Below are 20983 nucleotides of genomic sequence, written 5' to 3'. Positions count from 1 at the left end.
CCAAAGCAGGCTCCAGGCTCTGAGCTGTCAGCACAGAGCCTCATGCGGGGCTCAAACTCACGGACCAGGAGATCATGACCTGAGCCGAAATCAGACGCTTAACCAACTAAGCCACCGAGGCATCCCTTACTTATAATGTTTTAAATTCTTGCTATAACCCAGTGGAGTACATAATGCCATTGCCATTTTACAGAAAAATAAACCGAGGTACAGAAAGGTGACTGTATTAATTAGGATACAGGCTAAGTTGCTGTAACAAAGAGATAACAAAAGACAGTGGCTTAAACAAGCTGGAGGTTTATTTCTCTCCCAAAACACAGCAGAGGCAGGCAGAAAGTCCAGGATGCAGGTGGCTCGGCTTCACTCACCCGTACCTTTCTTCTGTCTCATTACTCCACCATTGAATCATCCATTGTGCTGTCCTCATTTGTTTGGTAAAAGCTGGCTCACCACTACACATGCATGTCCCAGCCTGTGGGAAGGAGGAAGAGAGGATGAAGGACAGGCAGTTCCTTTAAGGAAATTGCACACAAACACTTCAGCTCGTGTCCCATTGTCCAGAAAGATCATAGTCACGTGGCCACAACTAACTGCAAGGGAGGCTGAAAAATAGAGGCTCTACTCATGCAAGGGAAAACTAGTGGTAGGCAGATGTGGTAATGATTCTATTACTAGAAGGAGGGAATCACGGGGCGCCTGAGTGGCTCAGACTGTTGAGCGTCCAACTTTGGCTCAGGTCATGATCTCACAGTTCATGGGTTCAAGCCCCGTGTCAGGCTCTACACTGAGCTCTTGTTCAGAGCCTGGAGCCTGCTTTGGATTCTGTGTCTCCTTCTCTCTCTGCCCTCCCCCGCTCGCACTCTGTCTCACTCTGTCTCTCAAAAAGAAATAAATGTAAAAAAAATTTTTTTTTCTTAAAGAAGGGAATCATGGACACTGGGGATTGGTTAGGCATTGCTGCACAGAATCTAATGTGATTCCCTCCTTCCAAATTCTGAGCACTGTGTGCAGATGAAAAACTGCAGTTCCCATTTGCCCTGCAGATAGGAGCCACCAATTAGGTATCAACAGAAGTCACTGTGTGGGGCTCCTGGAAAACTTCTGTTGTCCTTCCTCCCTTCATCCATTCTGCTGCTTGGAAAGCAGATGAGGTGACTAGAGCTTCAAAAGCCGTATTAGACCATGAGTGACCTAGAAGGTGCTAAGGATGGTGAGGCATGCAGAAAGGAACTAGAAACTTAATGATCAAGGAGCCACCATACCAAACTGGGATAACCTAACTCTGCACTTCTTTATTTTGAGGGAGAAATCAGCCTCTTTCACTTTTCAGCTGCTTTATGACCTACACACAACCAAATGTAATTCTTAACGAATTCAAATTATCCATTTAAGCAACATATTCACAGTCATGCAGCTAGGAAGATGTTTGTACTCAGATTTACCTGGTTCCAAAGCCCATATTCCTGCCCCTGCGGGATTAAATTGGCCTCTTACAAGACAAAAACGGTATCCTTTTGTTAAGATTCTACAACGCAATGAAGAAATAGTGGTATAGTCTCCATCCTATTTAGGGAAAGATATTTATCCTTTACATCTAGAGTCCTTTATGTGATACAGCATTTTGGCTAGCAAAATATTTCTCTGTTAGATGTATGCAACATAAAATTACAGGAAAGCACCATGAGCTATCGAGCCAGGCATGATTTGTTATTCTTATCTTTGACTTTTTTCTATTAATTTTAATCGGCTTCCTATTCATTCCTTTTGTTGTCAGCTTGCACGTGCTGACAGGCAAGCAGTAGGAAGCACCGGTGTTAAGGAAGATTAATGGGGAACATTTTTGAAATGTATAACAATCTATTCATCACTGTAACTTTTTCCCATTTGGAAAAAAATCCATAATTATTTAACTTTTAATTCTAATACACTGGGCCCACCTTATGGGACACATAGTTGGAGATTCTCTCATCTACATGATTGACAGATGAGCCTTATATGCCAGGATGGAAAACACATAGATAAGAAACAGGCCAGGAGAGCCACTATGACCCTATGAACCTGGATAAAGGCTTTATTCTTTCTCGTCTGGAGAGCATTTGGTTCAAGTAGGAAATCAACTACATGGATTGTTTAAGCCACATGTTCTAAATTGCTATTGGGGATGATATCACTAGAATTCGGAAAATTGTGCTACTTTGGGGGGGTGGTAAAATACCAGAAAGTTGACATATGTTGTTTAGAAGGGTTTATTAGATAATATTGTTATTATCTCCTTTTGAGAAAAGGAGAGATGATTGTCGGAGGCTGTCAAAAATACTTAGATTTAGAATGTCCTATGTAGTATAAAGGAAATAGGTAAGACTGTGATTTACCAGCAAATGTCACTTTTTCATTGTAGGGGTTTGTGGCAGATAGAAGAATGGCCCTCCAAAGATGTTCAAGTTTTAATCCCCAAAACCTGTGAGTATGTCACCTTACATAGCAGAAGGGGTTTTGCAGATGTGATTAAATGAAAGGTTTTAAAATAAGAACATTCTACTTTTATTTATTTGAGAGAGAGTGTGAGCATGAGCAGCAGGAGGGGCAGAGAGAGAGGGAGAGAGAGAATCCCAAGTAGGTTCTGTGCTGTCAGCACAGAGCCCAGTGCGGGGCTCAATCCCATGAACCGTGAGGTCATGACCTGAGCTGAAATCAACAGCCGGATGCTTAACCAACTGAGCCACCCAGGCGCCCCATAAAATAAGAATATGTTAAAGGTTGCAGGAGTCGAGATGCCATTGCTGGAAGGGGCCATGAGGCAGTGTGGATTGCCACCAGAAGCTGAAAAGGCAAGGGACTGATTGTCCCTCAAGTCTCCAAAAGGAGCACTGCTCTGTCAACACTTGATTTTAGTCCCATAAGGCCCGTTTCTGACCTCCAGAACTGTAAGATAATAAATTTGTGGGATGCCTGGCTGGCTCAGTCAGTGCAGCATGTGAATCTTGATCTCGGTGTTGTGAGTTTGAGCCCCACGTTGGGCATAGAGATTACTTAAAATAATAATAATAATAATAATAATAATAATAATGACAACACCACCCAAGTGCCCCTCAAATGAGTTCATTTTATTTTTTTTTTTATTTTTTTTTAACGTTTATTTATTTTTGAGACAGAGAGAGACAGAGCATGAATGGGGGAGGGTCAGAGAGAGGGAGACACAGAATCTGAAACAGGCTCCAGGCTCTGAGCTGTCAGCACAGAGCCCGACGCGGGGCTCGAACTCACGGACCGCGAGATCATGACCTGAGCTGAAGTCGGCCGCTTAACCGACTGAGCCACCCAGGCGCCCCAAATGAGTTCATTTTAGATACAAATATGCAAATAAGGATAAACTCTGGCTCCTTGGAGAAATGGCTGATTCTAGGATTGGGATAGGAAATATTCAAGATGAGCCTGAAGCATCTTGTAGTGCCAGAAAGTAATGGAGTGCTAAAAGACATAGAAATAAATAAATAAATAAATAAATAAATAAATAAATAAATAAAAATAAGACAGTGATGGGGATATGTCAAAGAGGCAAAGGAAGCACCTGAAAGAGCTCCTAATGGCCTAAACTGGTACAATTTAAGCAACAAAATAAAGTAGTATTGGGTTATAACCCAATGTACAGAATAAATATCCATGAGAATCCAATGTGATTCTCTCCTAAATTCTGACCAGAATTTATGTGACCAGAAAAAAAACAGACAAACTACAAAACTACATGTCCATTTCTTTTGCAGATAGGAATAGCAATTGAATATAAGAAGTCACTAGGTGATAATAATGATTGAATAAATAAGTAAATGGGGGAGAAGAGACAAATGTCCCGTGCAAAAAAAAAAAAAAATATATATATATATATATACACACACATATCTATATATATATCCAAATAATTTATGTAGTTGCTCTGCTTTTAAGGAGGTAGAACAACTCTTGATATCAGGTATCAACTGATAGGAGGTATCAACTCTTAATATCAGCTCAAGTCATGATCTCATGGTTGTGAGATAGAGCCCTGTGTCGGGCTCTGTGCTGAGAGTGGAGACTGTTTGGGATTTTCTCTCTCTCTCTGCCCCTCCCCTGCTCATTCACTCTCTCTCTCAAAGTAAGTAAATAAACTTTAAAAAAAAAAAAAAAGGAAGTGGAATATAATTGCCTCCCCTTACGTATGAGCTGCGGAGTGACATCTATCCAAAGAGTACAGTATGGAAAGGGGGAAGGGGAGAGTAATTTTACAGTAGAGAAGCCTGACCAGCACTACCTCAACCAGGTGATCAAGGTCAACAACAGTAGTTACAAGTCATATTGATAGTATGTATCCTTGATACAATGTGATGAAAACTGGCATCTATTAAAAAGAAAACCATAAGCCCAAAATGGCATCACTTAGACCAACTCACCAAACCTGGGCTTAATACCTAACCTAAATGCAATTTCAACCTCCCCCAGAAATGTAGTCTTAACAGGTCAGTCAAGAATTTTCTGGGGTGCCTGGTTGGCTCAGTCGGTGGAGCAAGTAACTCTTAAACTTGAGGTCAGGGGTTCAAGCCCCATGTTGGGTGTAGAGCTTATTGAAAAAAATTTTTTTTCTGATAAGCACCAGTGAGGTAATCTGTCACATGGGCCCTCACTGTTCCACACCGCCCAACCGGGTCCCTCCCTCCCCTACCCCCCCCACCCCCCAACAAAGGAAGAGGACGTAAAACTCCCTGCTCTTTCCACTAAGAGAAGTGACCCAACCTGAAACAATCTTTTCTTTCTTTTGCTAGTAACTTCCTTGCCCACCCTCCTCCCTATAACAATCTTCTATTTTATACAACTCTTCGAGCTCCTACTTGCTGGGTGGGATGCTGCCCAACTCATGAATCACTTAATAAAGTGAATTAGATCTTCAAATTTACTCACTTGAATTTTCTTTTTAAAAAAAATAAATAATAAATAAATGGAAGATTCAAAGATTATATATGTTCTCCAAGCAATCCTCCCTAAATACTGCTTCTCTGAGCCAAACTAATAACAATGGAAAGCATTTTGATTCCTAACAAGTGGTGGGTCAGAAGCTATTCTGCTCATGCTAAATACAGACCCAGCTGGGAGCAGCACTGACTGAACTTGCTTGTAAAAAACTGAAGGGCTGGGCAGAGACCTGGGGCCAGAGCCTCACACAGGTGAGCAGAGCAAAGACGTGGCCGGGACAGGAATCTCTGTAGAAAATGGTTTTGGATCCACTCCAACACACAGATATCTAGATGATGGAGACCCCAGAGTTCTCCTCCAGTTAGTGCTGACATGGGTTAGGTCCCAGAAGACACTGGAGGCAGATGTAGCCACACTCCCAGCTCTGTCATTAAAAAACAAAGGAAACAAAACTCCCTTTGGATAACTAAAAATAAATAAATAAGTCAAATTTGTTTTTTAACAACCCTTACCTCTTGTGGTCTTCCTCCCAAAAGGCAATGACCTTTTATTCTATAATAATAATAATAATAATAATAATGTATCAATATTTTCATATGCTCATATATTGTCATTGTTCATATGTTCATTATAACAAATATGCCATAGTACTATAAGACATTACTAATAGGGCAAACTGAGCACAGCGTACATGGGAAATATCTTTACTATCTTTGCAAAATCTAAATTTTTCTGTAAATCTTAAAGTTTTACATTATAAAGCTTACTTAAATTTTTTTTTGACGTTTATTTATATTTGAGACAGAGAGAGACAGGGCATGAACTGGTGAGGGTCAGAGAGAAGGAGACACAGAATACGAAACAGGCTCCAGGCTCTGAGCTGTCAGCACAGAGCCCGACGTGGGGCTTGAACTCACAGACCGTGAGATCATGACCTGAGCTGAAGTCAGCTGCTTAACCGACTGAGCCACCCAGGTGCCCCTATAAAACTTACTTAAAAAGAAGGAAGAATGTGGGGCACCTGGGTGACTCAGTCAGTTAAGTGTCTGACTCTTGATTTCTCCTTAGGTCATGATCTCTTGGTTCATGGGATCAAGCCCCAAGTAGGGTTCTGCTCTGACAGCACAAAGCCTGCTTGTGCTCTCTCACCCTATCTCTCTCTGCCCCTCCCTTGCATGCTCTCTCTCTGTCTCTCAAAATAAATAAATATTAAAAAAAGAAGAAGAATGAATCTTAGTTTCTGATACATCATCTGTGGGGATAACAGACCAACGATAAGCTAGTCCTTAATCTTGTGTCATGTTGAATCTGATATTCTTGGAGGATGTCCTAAGATCCTTCACCATTCAATTTTTCCTAGGATCTCAACAGGAATTCAGCATCTACCAGGTAATTATGCAATTCCTCAATAAGTAATTATTCAATTCAACTATCACCACACCCTGTGGCAGGCCTGGTTACCCTAAAAGAGGAAGGTACTCTGGACATAGAGCTGGAAGAAAACAGGATGAACCTACTATCCTACTAATTCTTTATCCCCCGCACCCTAATGAACAGTGTTCTGCTGGGTGGGTGTTATGAGCACTTAATTTATTTTGTCCCGAGGGGTAGGTTAGATGTGCTGTTTCACTTCTGAAACTTTAAGCCTCCCTGTGAGACTAGAAAAAGGTCTAGGACTTTGTTAATGGGAAGAGTGGCTGGTGGAACAGTGCTTCCTCTCAATTTCACACATCCCTTCCGTTTGGCAGGTGCAGTACTCTTAGCATAATACTAGGGAGGAGAGTAAGTTATCTGATTGGTAAGTTTGAAAGGAGAATCTGAGGCTGGACAATTGGTTCCTAGACCTGTTTGAAAGCAGAAACAACACTATAGCTTTTTTTTGAGAGAGAGAGAGAGAGAGAGACAGAGAACACACACACACACAAACACACACACACTCAGTGGGGGAGGGGCAAAGGGAGAGAAAAAGAATCTCAAGCAGGCTCTATGCCCAGTACAGAGCATGACATGAGGCTCAATCTTACCACCATGAGATCACGACCTGAGCCAAAATCAAAAGTTGATGCTTAACCGACTGAGCCACCCAGGCACCCCAATAGTTGTATTAGTTATATTATTAACGTATCTCCATGTTGTTCTGTTCCCTACTTAATTATGTTTTATGCATGTCTTAAGCCCAGTGCACGACCAATCATTAACTGTGCCCTTGTAACTCTACCACTTGTTTGCACATTGATTATTATAAGAATCTGACGGAACACAGATGCTAACATTTCTCTTAAAACTATTTGATGTACCAAGTCCTGAATGGCATCTCATTGTCTGGAAGCATGTATGCCTCCAGATGTTTCAAGCCCCCCCCTTAAGGTTTCAAGAAACCCTTCACCCTCCTCTCATGAATTTATCTTCTTCTCCAAACATACATAAGCTGTGCCTAGGCTCAGCAGGGCAATGCAGCTGTTGGAAATGATCCCCTGCCTCCTCATCGGACTGCCCTCTGGTAACAAAGCTTTCTCTGCTTCAAAACCGGTGTCTCAAGACATTGGCCTACGGCACATCAGGTGCACGGACAAGTTTGAGTTCAGTGACAAAACTAGGTATGCACAGCAGAACCCCTTTCCTATCTCCTTCCTTTGGGGAGTGTGTCTGGCCAGAGTTAGCAGGCTCTATGCTCTGCTCCTTCGTGTTGTGTATTTTATAAATGCCCTTCCCTTATGGAGGAGTCCTACAGAATTCACTGATTTCTCTGACTAGGTGATAAATCCATCTAACTCTAGGTTTCAGCATTAAGAAGACAGTTGAACTCTCACATCTAAGCCACGTTCTCTGATGTCATAGAAACATAGTCTTTTGGCCTCCATCTACCAGCTCTTGCCTTGTTTATCAAGTCGTTCAGAACTTGGATAGAAAAGAGAAGTGTTAAGCATTACCCCTATAAGGCCTAAGCTTTGGAGTAATACTCCCCAGGGAAGTCAAGGCCATGGTGTATTGTGCTCAACTGAAAGCAAGTGTATGCAGTAGGATGCCTTGCCTTGATTCCAGGACTCTTGTGTTGGGACACAGGATCTGCACATAGCCTGGGACTATCTCTTGAAACGCTGGCGTTCAGAAAGACTTCCTAGGTGTCTCATAGGTCTCGTCTGCAGCCTGTGGGAATGTGATGCATATTTCCAGACCTAGACTGAGCCTTGTCTCCTATAAGCCAGGGCCCTCTCTCCTGTCTTGTAGACAGCTAAGAGGGCATTTGGAACCTAAGCTGCGCCATCAACAAAGTACAGATCATATCTTAGGAACGTGAACGATATCAAGCAAGGCCGGGGGGCAACCAGTAACCTTTGGGTCACATTTAGGCACATCTAGAATGGCTACAACAACATAATTCTTTATCCTAGTGTTAGCCACTGGTCTGTTATGTTGTGTACAGCCTCAGCCTCTATAGGCACATGAAGAACTTTACTGTGTGAGTAGATCTCTTGGGATATATTTCTCTACAGTTATAATAGACAAAATGGGAAAAGAGGCAAATCACAGAGCACTTTTAGATGTATCTTTTTTTTTTTAATTTTTTAAATATTTATTTTTGAGAGAGAGACAGAGCACAACAGGGGAGGGGCAGAGAGAGCGAGACACAGAATCTGAAGCAGGCTCCAGGCTCCAAGCTGTCAGTACAGATGTGATGCAGGGCTCGAACTCATGAACTGTGAGGTCATGACCTGAGCGGAAGTCAGACACTTAACTGACTGAGACACCCAGGCGACCCTAGATGTATCTTAATCTCACACCTAGACCAAAAGGAACATTTAGGGAGCCCGGGACTAAGTATTTTCCCAGGACTGTCTGCCATGGCCCCTGTGCCCAGCCATCACACAGCTCCCTGGAAAACAACGGCAGACTTTGCAGCTCTCTAGCCTTTACCAGCATGGGCTTGTTTCCTCTGCGGGTGGGCTCAGTTCAGTCCATTTACTCCTGGCTCCTGGTATTTGTCTATGAGTTTCTTGAATACCTAGTGATGTTCCAATAAGACTATGGAATTATAGCATTGTATTTTATTTTATTTTTCAAAGATTTTAGGCAATCTCTATACCCAAGGTGGGGCTCAAACTCACAACCCCGAGATCCTGAGCCACACACTCCACCAAATGTGCCAGCCAGGCGCTCTGGACTTATAGTATTTTAGAGCTGGCTTTAGAGATTATTTACATAATGGGTTATCTAATTTAAAATTCTTCATCTTGCAGGTAAAGACTAGTGAGGGTTAAGTGACTTTTCTAACATTCCATTGCTGGCTAGTTACAGTGCTAGCTTGCAGGACAAGAACGTGGGTCTCCTAATTCAGTAGGTTTTTTTTCCTACTACCTGTGCTGCCCCCCATGTATCCCATCTCTTGTCTGCTGTATACAGTACACTCTCTTCTACTGGACATGACTAAATTACCTGATGCTTTAGCTGGTATCAAGATTTTAAAAATAATACAATCTGAAGTCTTCAGAGAGACGGGACCAAAGAAATACCACACAGTGTGTTGTCCGATTCCCTGGCAAGAAGGGACCGAGTCAATTACTATTAGTTTTTCCAAGTAATGGGTGTGACTCATGCAACCTTTGCTTTTCATCAAGGGTTTAGTTCATCAAGGGTTTAGCCCCATGACTGCTCTCCCTTGGCAAACGAGTTTGAAAATGAATTATTCACAGATGTTTCACTCTCATTGCTGAAAGTATCCTTCTTCACAGTTTTTTTGGTGTGTTTTTTTTTAATTTTCTTTAATCGTGAGCAGTCAAATAGAAGCTCCTGTGCCTCGGGCTGTCTGTCTTACTATCTCCACTGTCTCTAGATTAGTTTCTTCCAACTCTCTTTGATGGATTCGGTAACCACCTCAGGACACATCCCTTCCACACCTCCCTCCTACCCTGGCCCTATCACTGGCTAGAACCCCATCCGATTTAGTTTTATGGAGGATAACACAAAAGGAGAACAGGAGAACGTCTGAGCGGCAGAGTAGGAAGCAGTCCTGTGTCTTCAATTTTACACCCTTCTGCCGAAAAATAAAGCCCTAGGGCAGTGGTAGGGGAGACACAGATTGAGAAATGTATACACATTTGACCACCTTTGACTCACCACTCCAGGGGACACCCCAGATGGCAATGGCGGCCACATTCTCCTCTATCCCTACTGGAGCGAGTGCCCACTGGGATCAAAGTGGGATTTGGGTACTGCTGGAGTGTTAACGAGATGACACGTCTCCCAGTTTTCTGCTGCATTCTGTTTTGCCCGATTGTGAAGGAGCCTTCCAGGAAAAGAACTCAAGCCATATCCACGCTGTGTATGTAGGTATGTCTGAGGGGCTGGGGGAAAGGAGGCAGGGGAGGGCTGACAGAAGCAAACTGCAGGCAGGACTCCAGATTCCCAGGAGAGCATTCATCACAAAAGAAATGGTGCAGTATCATCGGCCACGTGCAGCATCAGGGCTACAGGTTTGGTTTGTATGGTAGTTCTGGGACCAACATGGTGGCTATTACCTAACCTCGTCAAGCCCAGTCTCTCGCCATTGGTATCTTCTCTATGTTCTGGGGAACAGGAGAGGGCCAGGTTTAAGCTGCATGTAACACTACAAAGGCCTGCCTTGGCACATCGGAGAGCCATCACGGTCTTAACAGCGTGACTAAATGTGAGCATGGCTTACCCTGACATGGTGTGATGGTCAGTACTTCCGTGAGATGGTTCTCACAGCTTTTCTTTTTTTTTTTTAAGTTTATTTATTTATTTTTGAGAGAGAGAGAGAGAGAGCAAGCGGGGGAGGGAGGGAAAGAGAGAATCCCAAGCAGATGCAGGACTTGAACTCATGTACCACGAGATCATGACCTGAGCCAAAATTGAGACCTAGACACTGACTGAGACACCCAGCTGCCCCATGACAGATTTTCTTAGATTTTATTTTCTATCTTGATAAGAGATGTACCAGTTTCAGAAAACATAGAACCCCCCAATGCTTCATAATTTCCACAGCTCATGACTGTGTGCTTTTGACAGCTCTGTCACATTCGTGATGGTTTTTCATTATTTGTTTGCTTTGGCATATTGAGAGAGCATATGAGGCTGTTATAGTTGGATGACAAGGTGGGATGGGCCTGTGATCCCTCCTGCTCCCCCGGTGTTATGTTGAACATAATGGCATTTCTTTGATACACTGGCGAACAAGAGAGGAAGCTGTTCCTCTGCTTTTCAGAGGAAACAGTAGGAGCTGTGCTCCTGGTAGCCTTCAGCTGCCTAGGGGCAGTCACAGTTCCTGAGGGCAGGGATCAGGACCCTAAAAAAAAAAAAAAATCCTTTCCTCCTCTGGGAAAAAGGGGGGGGGGGGGGGGGGGGGTTAACTCAACATTAATGAACTACGTTTCGTGCTAGACTTTGGTCCCCATGCTTGCCCTTACTGGGTGCCCTTGTGCACTTCACAGTCTCTACAACTGGACATGATGGCACAACTCTCTGGACTGGCCCCCGTCAGATAATCTGGGAAACTCACGGGCACATCTCCAAATAGAGTACTAAAAGGAGGTGCAGGAAAGAAACACAGCACAGGCATTGGCCTGAGCACCAGAGTGGCCAACCACGGTCCAGCTAAGTGGCATCAACAACATAAGCAGCGGGAAATCCAAGGGAACCATGGAGCAGGAATCCACACAGAAAGCAAGCAGTGATCATTGTGGAACTTTAAGAGTGGAAACATCGAAAGTATGACATGAAGCCTGGACTGTTTCGTGGGAACACTGGAGATATTTAGTTGGGGACTCTCAGGCATGAGAAAGGAGAATGTGGTGGAAAGTTCTTGTTTTGTCTGCCCAGACCCACACAAATTGCGTGAGTCTGGTGAGGCTGCCAACTATTCCTCCCGGCTTCACAGCCACAGGGCCCAGCCAACCAAGAAACCCAATAGCCTTGGCTATGATTAGCCCAGAGGTAGGCCAATCAGGTTCTTCCTGGGGATTTTTTTTTTTTTTTCCGTTTAAAGGTAGAAGAAAAGGCATGTGGCCTTCCAGATAAAGGGTGTTAAGAATGTGAATGGGGGCCCTCTTCTCTGCCATGTAGAGGAACGTATCTCTTGTAGAAGAGAATGGGGCCAATGTCAGAAAGAAGCAGAGTAAGAGTGAGAGAAAGGAAGGGACAGGGATTGAAAGAGTGAGAAAGACCAATTTTGAAAATGTATTTTAGTCCCCTAGATCTAGCTGTGACTGAAGTCCACTCCTAGACTTCCAAGGGTTGTAAGCCACCAGTACATTCCCTTTTTGCTTATGCTAGTTTAAACGGAATTTGTCACTTGCAAATTGTCAAATGTACATGCAGGTGGGACCTATCTCTAACTCTTTAAAAATCTTTTTAAAAGTTTATTTATTTATTTTGTGAGGGAGAGAGCGTGTACGCATGCACACACATACACATGTGTGCACATGAGCGGGGGAAGGGGCAGAGAGAGGGAGAGAGAGAATCTCAAGCAGGCTCCATGCTGTTGGCTGAAACTCAAAACCAGGAGATAATGACTTGAGCCAAAATCAAGAGTCGAATGCTAAACTGACTGAGCCACCCAAGTGCCCCCCTATCTCTAACTCTTAAGTGACCTTTTAGAGTTGGGAACCTTCAGTTCATTACAAACTGCCAATGCATCTTCATATTCTCAAGGATGCTAAGAGTTACCTGCCTCTCAGTTCCCTGGATATTCCCAAGGTCTTTGGATGATTTGACCAAATTCCTGACTTTTTATGGTTAAACTTCCTTGCTTCTGACCCATCTCTTTGATATACAGAAGGACAGATTATGTGGCTGACCAAATCATCCATCTGAACTGGGAATTCTGCCTTACTGAATAATTACTAAAGTTGCACCAAAAGAGAGACATATTAATTCCTAAGATTTTACTGGCAACTCCTTTTGTAAAAATAAAACATATTTGCAAATGAGTAACCTGCTCAATACACTGGTTTTGCATACTCAAATATTTATATTTTAAGCTATATATATGTGTGTCTATATATATATATATATATATATATATATATACTTCCAAAATGTTTATTTTATATATTTTATAATGTGCATTATAAAATAAATAAAAATATATACACACACCAGTAATTTTTCATCCAAAGAAAGTCTATATAAAGCAAAAAGTATATATCACTTTGTGCCAGTGATATGCCACAAAGCTAAGAATTGATTCCTATCTTGGACCAGTTATCTTCAAACAGAAGGTACAAACAATACTTATTAATCCTAACATGGGCACATTTATTCACAGGTCAAGCATGATAGAGCTTTAGCAGGATGACCAGTGGTGAATGGGAAATGGCCAGAGCCCACCAGGAGCAGAACTAGGGAAAACTGACCTAGCTAAAGGGTCATTTGTCAACATCCCAAGATCAAGAATATGCCAGGACTAAGTTCCAGCTGGTTTCAGTATCAAGGAAGTACACAGCAGATGAAGCATAGCTTACACCTAGTGAAGGGTCTAAGATCAATGTCAGCAAATGGCAGTCATACCATGGTTCTAGGTTGGCAGCCAGCCCCTAGAGGGTAACAAAAACAGGTCTTGGGCTCACGAGGGACAGGAATTCAAAGAGCTAGGAAGAGGGTCAGGATTTTAGACCTGCCAGGGTTTCAGGCTAGTCCTTTTGTCCAAATGGGAAGAATGCCCACTTAGACAGCCTGGCCATTACGGATGAAAGCTATACCTCAGTGGGCATGCAGGGGGTCAGGCGATGGCACAACTTATTTCACCCACTGGCGGGAAAAGGAATTCAGCTCAACCTAGGTAGTAAGACACAAATATGACTAAGACATAGCAAAATTGCTCTCAAATGGCTTACAGTCTAGACAGAAACAGAGCACAAGGAGATGATTTCACACGTGTGCAGATACTGGAGGACTTTGACAATTGCCAAAGGAGAAAAATGCACAGTGTGCTACCGTTGGGAAAACGAATACAGTTTTACACCGTAAGATGGCCAACGGGACTAAAACCAGCTCTGGTCTCTAGTTTGGAGGCCCCTCTTCCAGGTTCTTCTTGCCCTGTTTGCCACGCGCACAAGCCTGCCACAGATATGGGAGCTGACCACTATAAATTACCCTTCCTCCCTTCATTCGGAGCTCAGATCTTTGGAAAAACAGTCTCCTCTGAGCCCGCTGGTGTTAAATAAATCTCCGATCCACCAAGATCTCCGAGTGCCGCTTGGTTTTTCCGCCAGCGTTCCAGCCTGGTTCCATAACACTATCAGAACACAAAGAAGGGCCACTTACCCCAAACTAAGATAGGAAGACTTCCTGGGGAAGGTGCTACTTGAGCCGATGCTAGCAGGCAACGAAAAGTGAGAAAGATTTACCGTGAACAGTCGTGGAGCTGGGACACAGAAATGCATATTCAGGGAATTTGAAGAAACTGGAGATTACTAGAGTGGCACATCCGTAGGGTCTCTTATCCCCACATAAGGATAGGGAGGTACGGTGGGAGCTGTTCTTCATCTTCATGTCCATTTCTTCTCTTCCTTTTAGTAACAGAAGCCCTTCTCACCCCACAATGAGTTTTAGCTGGGCACACACCTAACCAATTAGGGAGTACAGTCTCCAGCCTCCTTGCAGTAGATGTGACTATGGGTCCAGGTTCTTGGGATGTGAATGGAAGTTAGGAGTATAATGTTCATGTTACATCTTTCAAAGGTGGCCACTTGTCCACTTCCTCTTTCCTCTCTTTCTCCTTCCAGAGGCCTGGAACACAGTTGTGGCCACGAGAGCCGGCCCCAAACATGCCAACAATGAGTTGGTGGCACAGTAGGATGAAAGGAACCTGGGTCCAGGGTTGAACCAGTGAAGCAGAGCTACTTCCCCATCCCGGACATCCTCCTTACTGGACTACTGAGTGACATAGAAATTTCTTGTCGAGTCACTGTCTTCTGGGGTCTTTTTGTTATTGAGCATAGCCTGTTCCCTAACATGAGAGGAAAGGAAAGATAGTGTTAGGATTTCTAATAGAATTCCCGACTTGGTCAGAAAAGGCTAAGGAGCTAGGAAAGGCCGACGGAACAACTGTCTGTCTTAATGATTACAGCTGCATGAGGCTGGGGCTGGCAGATAACAAGATAAGCAATTATGCAGCCTTGTCTCCAGACAGATAGGGCAAGCCCCTTGAGAACTATAAACTCCTACCTGGTTCTGGGAGTCTAGTTCATCCAGAGCAGGACAGCAGCCGGCAATCCCCTCCTGGACGTCTTCTTTGTACCCTGCCTTGCAGACCTGTGTCCGCTGTACTCTTCAAAAGCTGGCTCCAACGAACTCCACGTGAAGACTTCATGAAAAAACCCCATTTAGTCGTTTTGTGTTAATTAGGTTTACAAAAGAAAAATATTATTTATAATCGCCTTCTATTTCCTGAAGAGGGAAGGTCCTGTAACTGGAAGAACTTGCGGTTTTGCTGAACGTGGTCATTCGTTGGGCACAGGTTTGGATGTAGAAACTAGGATGAAATGCATTCCTCTGAATAATGAAGGGTTGAGGAGTCTACATAGGGCTGGTGGGGGGGAAGGTAAAGAGCAGGAAAGCTGGAGGCTGGGAGGTAGGATGGGGTAGGGGATGGGAAGAGATCCCTGTGGCAGAAGCGGAGAGTGTGTACTCTGGAGAAAGAGGTGTGTCGTAGCGGGGTTCCAGCTGCTACAGCCCACGTGACATAAATCACGTCTCCCCTTCAGCAAATTCTATCTTGTTCACTAAGATGCTGGTAGGAGAGGGCATAAGGGGTGTGAGCTTGAATAAGAGGAGGAGGGGAAAACTGACACCTGGATTACATACAGCACAGAGAGAAGAAACAAGAGCACAGAAAGTCAGAGTCAATGCCAATGATGAACAGTTATAGAATTGCAGACCCCTTCTGTTAGTTATTATTTCTATAATTCGAAATTATGTGTACTGGACTGTCTTAATCTGAGTTACTATTCACCCAGTAGCTACCCAATGCCCATTACTGGAATAATCATCACTAGCACATATTCATCACTTATGAAAATTCAGAAACAGCGTTCTTCTAGCTGAGGGTAGGCTGAATTTAAGGAAGGCACCAGACAGGAACTGTATTTGAGCTGGGCCTTGAAGAATGGACAGGAATTGGTTATGCAAAGTCTTCTCAGAGGAAGGGAACAGCACGGATAATCTGACCAAAGCCAAAGTCATGCATTTTTTCCACATATACTTAGCAACGTGCACTGTGTGCCAGGCACTAAGCAAGGTCCCAGGGAGGTGAAGATGAATTTGGCTTCACAGGCTTCTGTTAATATATCCTGCTGTTTTTCTTTTCGTTCTGTTATTGGTTTGCCGCATCTATCAGGTTTTTTTTGGCCACATTTCTGCCCGGCCAGTTTTTCTTTCTTGAATTTCTTGAATTGTGTGTTTGTGTTTGCGTGTGTGTGTGTGTGTGTGTGTGTGTGACAGAGAGAGAGAAAGATGCTTCTTTCGCTACCTAATGCATTTTAACCTGCCATTGATGACCATTTCTCTAATTTATTGAGGTCAATTGAATTTTGATCTTCTATATACTTGGCACATCCATCTGCTTAGGGTCATATGTAATATTTATGAAGACTATCACTTTCTTTCCACTGTCCACACCCACATCTCAATACCCATTTGTGCCAGTCTATACTGAAGGTTAAAAGTAAGATGAGAAATATAGCCCCAGAATCCCAGGTTACAAAACCTAGTACGCTTGACCCTTGAGCAACACAGATTTGAACTGTGTGTGTCTACTTATACATGGATTTGTTTCAATAAATATAGTACAGTCCTGTAAGTATATTTTCCCTTCTTTTTGATTTTTAAAAAAATTTTTTTAATGTTTATTTAGAGAGAGAGAGAGAGAGAGAGAGACACGGGGAGGAGCAGAGAGAAAGAGAGGGAGACACAGAATCCAAAGTAGGCTCCAGGCTCTGAGCTGTCAGCACAGAGCCCGCCGCGAGGCTCAAACTCACGAACTGCAAGATCATGACCTGAGCCCAAGTCAGACACTTAACTGACTGAGCCACCCAGGCACCCTTTGATTTTCTTAACAACATTTTCTTTTCTCTAGCTTACTTTCTTGTAAGAATACTGTGTAGAACACATATACAATATATGTGTTGTTTATGTTATCAGTAAGGCTTTTGGTCAACAGAAGGCTGTTAGTAGTTAAGTTTTTAGGGAGTCAAAAGTTATAAATGGATTTTCAACTGTGCAGGGGGTCGGCATCTCTACCCACCGTGTTATTCAAAGGCCAACTGTTTATCTGTAATTGACCACAGTTTTGTCAACTGAAATTGCAATGATGTCTCTTAATGATGGTCATAACTATTATCAACAGTTACCTGAGTACCTACTACAGGTAGAAACAGTGATACACAGTGCTTTAGCCCCTGTTCTTAAGAGGCTTACTGTCTAGATGAGGAGGCAAATAGATGATGCACAGGCCACTTTTCTATTCCTCTTCCTAACAGAGTAAGAACAGAAGTGAGAGTGTGGGAACATAGGAAGGAATTCCCTTTTCTGCCCTTTTATGTATTTGTTTGTTTGTTTGTTTGTTTATTTCGAGAGCAAGTGGGAGAGGGGCAGAGAGAGAGAATGCCCTGTCTTCTTAATGGTTTCCTTCAGAAGGAAGAATTTGTTAATCTGATTGCTCAAAACCCAGTACGTTAATGAGTTCACATTTTACATGGTTACGGTCACTTTGTCTTCAAAGGTCACATGGCCGTGTGTGCTGCTTTGCTCCCCATTTCCTGCTAAGTGGCCCGGCTCAGTCTCTAGCACACACTAAGAAAAGTAAATCCGGTCTGCTTTGCAGATCTGATCATCTTCTCCCCTCTTTCTGCAGGCATGCCCACGCATACTGGCCCCAAAATGTAGAGGGGGGAAAGGGAACAGGGAATTAGGGAGCTTCACTGTAGCCTTAAACCTATGCCATGTCATTCAACCTAGTCTTCTGGCGGCAGATTTCTGTTCTGGAGGTTATTGGGTGCTAGCTCAGCTATGAATAAAATAATCCACTGGTTTCGATTCCAATTTCTTTCTTGTGCATAGTCCCCTTGGGAACTCTAAGGAGAGGAGAGATGATTAGCAGAGCAAGATCTGGTTATTTCTGGTCCTTGTGTGTGGCCCGCTGTGTTGTTGGTCACAGTTTTAAACAAATGTTTGCTGTCCTTTCTTAGTGATGTCAGAGTTGGCCAGAGGAACTTTTTGTGACCAAGAACATGTATCAGTTCCAGGCAGAAATATTAAGAACTACTGTGGGATTCACATGATCACTTTTCTTCTTTCATGAGACCAACTGTGTTCCAGATAAGGGTCCAGCATGGGTCCCAGCATAAGGACAAACTAGAATATAGCCAAGTTGACCTGCCATGAACATGTAGGGTATTTCAAGAAAAAAACTTTGTTGTCGTAAGACACTTTGAGATCATCTGTTACCACAGCCTAACCTAGCTGACATATTTACTGTATTACCACATGTATTAAACACTGCTATTTGTCCCCTTAACATCTATTTTCCTTTCATTCCTCCTAAGAAAACCCCCATTTTGCCCAGGTTATTCACCTAAGTCTACACGTGCTTGGGGAAAAAAAGTCTAATTCTCAGCCACAGGGGCGAATCATAATTAATTTAAGCCATTCATGATAGTTTCTTCCTCCTTGATGGTGACTGGTTTAGATGTCAGCATATGAGATTGTGGGAAGATGGCTTGAAGAATTCCAAGACAGGTTTTCCTTGATAATAAAAGGGATACATGGGAAGAAACAGTCTCTCTACTTCTGCCAGATGTTACGTGTATGCATGTGTTAGGTGGAACTGTGGCAACCATTTTGTGACTACGAGGGGCACTAACCTAGGAAGGTCAGAGTGACAAAATGGAAAGAATCTGGGTCCCTGAGAATGTTATTTAGCTGTTAAATGAACTAAATCTAAAGCTGCCCTACCTGCCACATGAGATAATATATTTTCCTTACTGTTTAAGAGAGTAGAATCTGGAATGGAGGGGGAAAGAGTGAGTTTGGCTTTAGGGATGTTGAGATAATGGCAGGACAGCATTCTGTTTTATACTGTTGAAGCTCAAAAGATGTCAGGATTCAATGTGAATTTGGAAGTCATCTATGGAGAAAGTTACATAACATAATACATCTGGGAAAAATAATCCTAAACCTGGGACCATATCTCTGTGCGTGAGGAATTTCCGTAATATAACAAAGCGTTACACCTATACAAGCATAGCCATCTCCTAACGGGATATGCCGCTGTCCCACGTCCTCATCTGTCACCCATCCTAGAAAAGGGAGACCACAGGGGTGGTATTAACCTGCTAGCAAGGAAGAGCAAAGACAGTGAGGAAGCAGACCCTGCTCTCCCCAAGCCTGGATATGCATCTGTATCTTCATATGACTTAAGTATTCTAGCCTTGTATAGACAGCTATGGACATAGATGATAAGCAACTTCTAAATTTACAGACCCTTATACAGTTTTCAGTAAACAAGTGTGCCAGCAAACTACGGTTCGTCATCTCATAGACATGCTATGTGTGATACTGCAAAAGCCCCATAGGAAGCACCAGGGTCAACAAGGTGAATACCATGGAACATCAAGGAAATGGCCAACGTAGAAGACAGAGTCTCTAGTGCCCAAGCTCATCTGTAGTTAGAAGATATTTGGGGGGGGGGGGGGGGCACCTGGGGGGCTCAGTCAGTTGAGGGTCAGACTTCGGCTCAGGTCATGATCTCATGGTTCATGAGTTCCAGCCCTTCATCGAGCTCTGTGCTGATCGCCTGGAACCTGCTTTGGATTCTGTGTCTCCCTCTCTGTTGCCCCTCCCCCTCTCACACTGTCTCTCAAAAAAATAAATAAACATTAAAAAATTATAAATAAAAAAAGATAATTTTTGGAAATTTTGGAAATTACTAGTGCCATAGGGCACTAGTGTACTGATTCTTTAAGAAAATACATGGTAGTGGGGGGGGGGGGCATTTTGCAACACAAAAGGATTTAGTTAACCTTGCTTGAAAAAGAATTAATTTTTGAAATTCTATTTAGATATAACTTTTCCAAAGGCACATCTAGTGGGGTAAATGCACACATCTGCATGATATTTACAGTGAAGCCTGTACCTTACCTGAGACATCTTAAGATGGGTTTCCAAGTCGTCACTGCTGGGCCTGCCTTGAAATTACTCTTGCTTCCCTAAGCCAAAAAAAAAAAAAAAAAAAGTCATATATTTTAATGAGCTGGAAGAGCAATTGCGATCTTCAAAGATGGCTAACTTCAGTCTTGCAGTTATTTAGAAGGGATCTGGCTTCAAACATTGTTTGCAGGCAGAATATGCAATTGGCTAGGACCAAGGACGGTATTTAAAGATGACTCAGTTGCACGGCCTGTGGGGGTGGAGAGGGGAAAGACCAGCCAGTGGTCCTTCTAAAAGGACTCTTAAACCCGTTTTCGTCACATTGAGGTTCTGAGGCCCACAGCCGCCGCAAACTAGTTGGGGGTGTCCAGTGCAAGAAAATCTGAGACCCTGAGAAATGTACCTTCAAATTATCTGAATGGGAGGCGGCTAAAGCCTAATCCCCCTCAAAACCCCCCACCCTCCACCCCAGCTCCAGGCCGGGATTTCGGCAGAGAATTCCGAGGCCAGGGTCCAACTGGGGGCCTTCCCGGGTGACCTTCGCCAGGCCCCAGAATCCCCCTTGGGATGTCCCTGAGGCCCTGCCCGGGACTCTGCTGGGGCCCACCGGTGCCCCTCGGACCCCGCCGCTCGCGACCGCGTTTGGGACGCAGCCCGCCGCCCGCTGCGCATCTTTAGCGGGGTAGCGGGGACACCCTCTCCGCCCCGCGGGCCGCCGCCCCGGCCCCTCCCGCTCCCGCCGTCCCACCCCGGCCGGCGACGCCACGCCCACCGGGGTCCCGGGCGGGGCGGGGATGCCCTCCGGCTGCCGCGCTAGTCGCCCGCCTGCCACCCGCGGACTCCCCGGGGCCCGTCCGCCGGGCGCCGCCCCTCCCCC

The 20983-nt window shown here is 43.9% G+C and overlaps 1 protein-coding gene across 1 annotated transcript in view; it reads right to left on the bottom strand.

Moving 5' to 3' along the window:
* Positions 1-281: 281 nt before the first annotated feature.
* The window catches only part of LOC125913688 (translation initiation factor IF-2-like), a 21207-nt gene continuing 505 nt past the window's right edge, over positions 282-20983 (bottom strand). The window contains exons 2-5 of the mRNA XM_049618879.1: positions 20879-20976; positions 20098-20165; positions 5454-5493; positions 282-472 (exon numbers count right to left, since the gene is read on the bottom strand). Of these exons, the coding sequence (XP_049474836.1) occupies positions 365-472; positions 5454-5493; positions 20098-20165; positions 20879-20976 (314 nt within the window). The 3' untranslated portion in view covers positions 282-364. The remainder of the gene's footprint in view (positions 473-5453; positions 5494-20097; positions 20166-20878; positions 20977-20983) is intronic.

The sequence above is a fragment of the Panthera uncia genome, assembly GCF_023721935.1.
Source record: "Panthera uncia isolate 11264 chromosome C1 unlocalized genomic scaffold, Puncia_PCG_1.0 HiC_scaffold_4, whole genome shotgun sequence".
Taxonomy (NCBI): domain Eukaryota; kingdom Metazoa; phylum Chordata; class Mammalia; order Carnivora; family Felidae; genus Panthera; species Panthera uncia.
The sequence above is the reverse complement of the archived record's forward strand: the minus strand, read 5'-3'. Positions and strand labels throughout refer to the sequence as shown.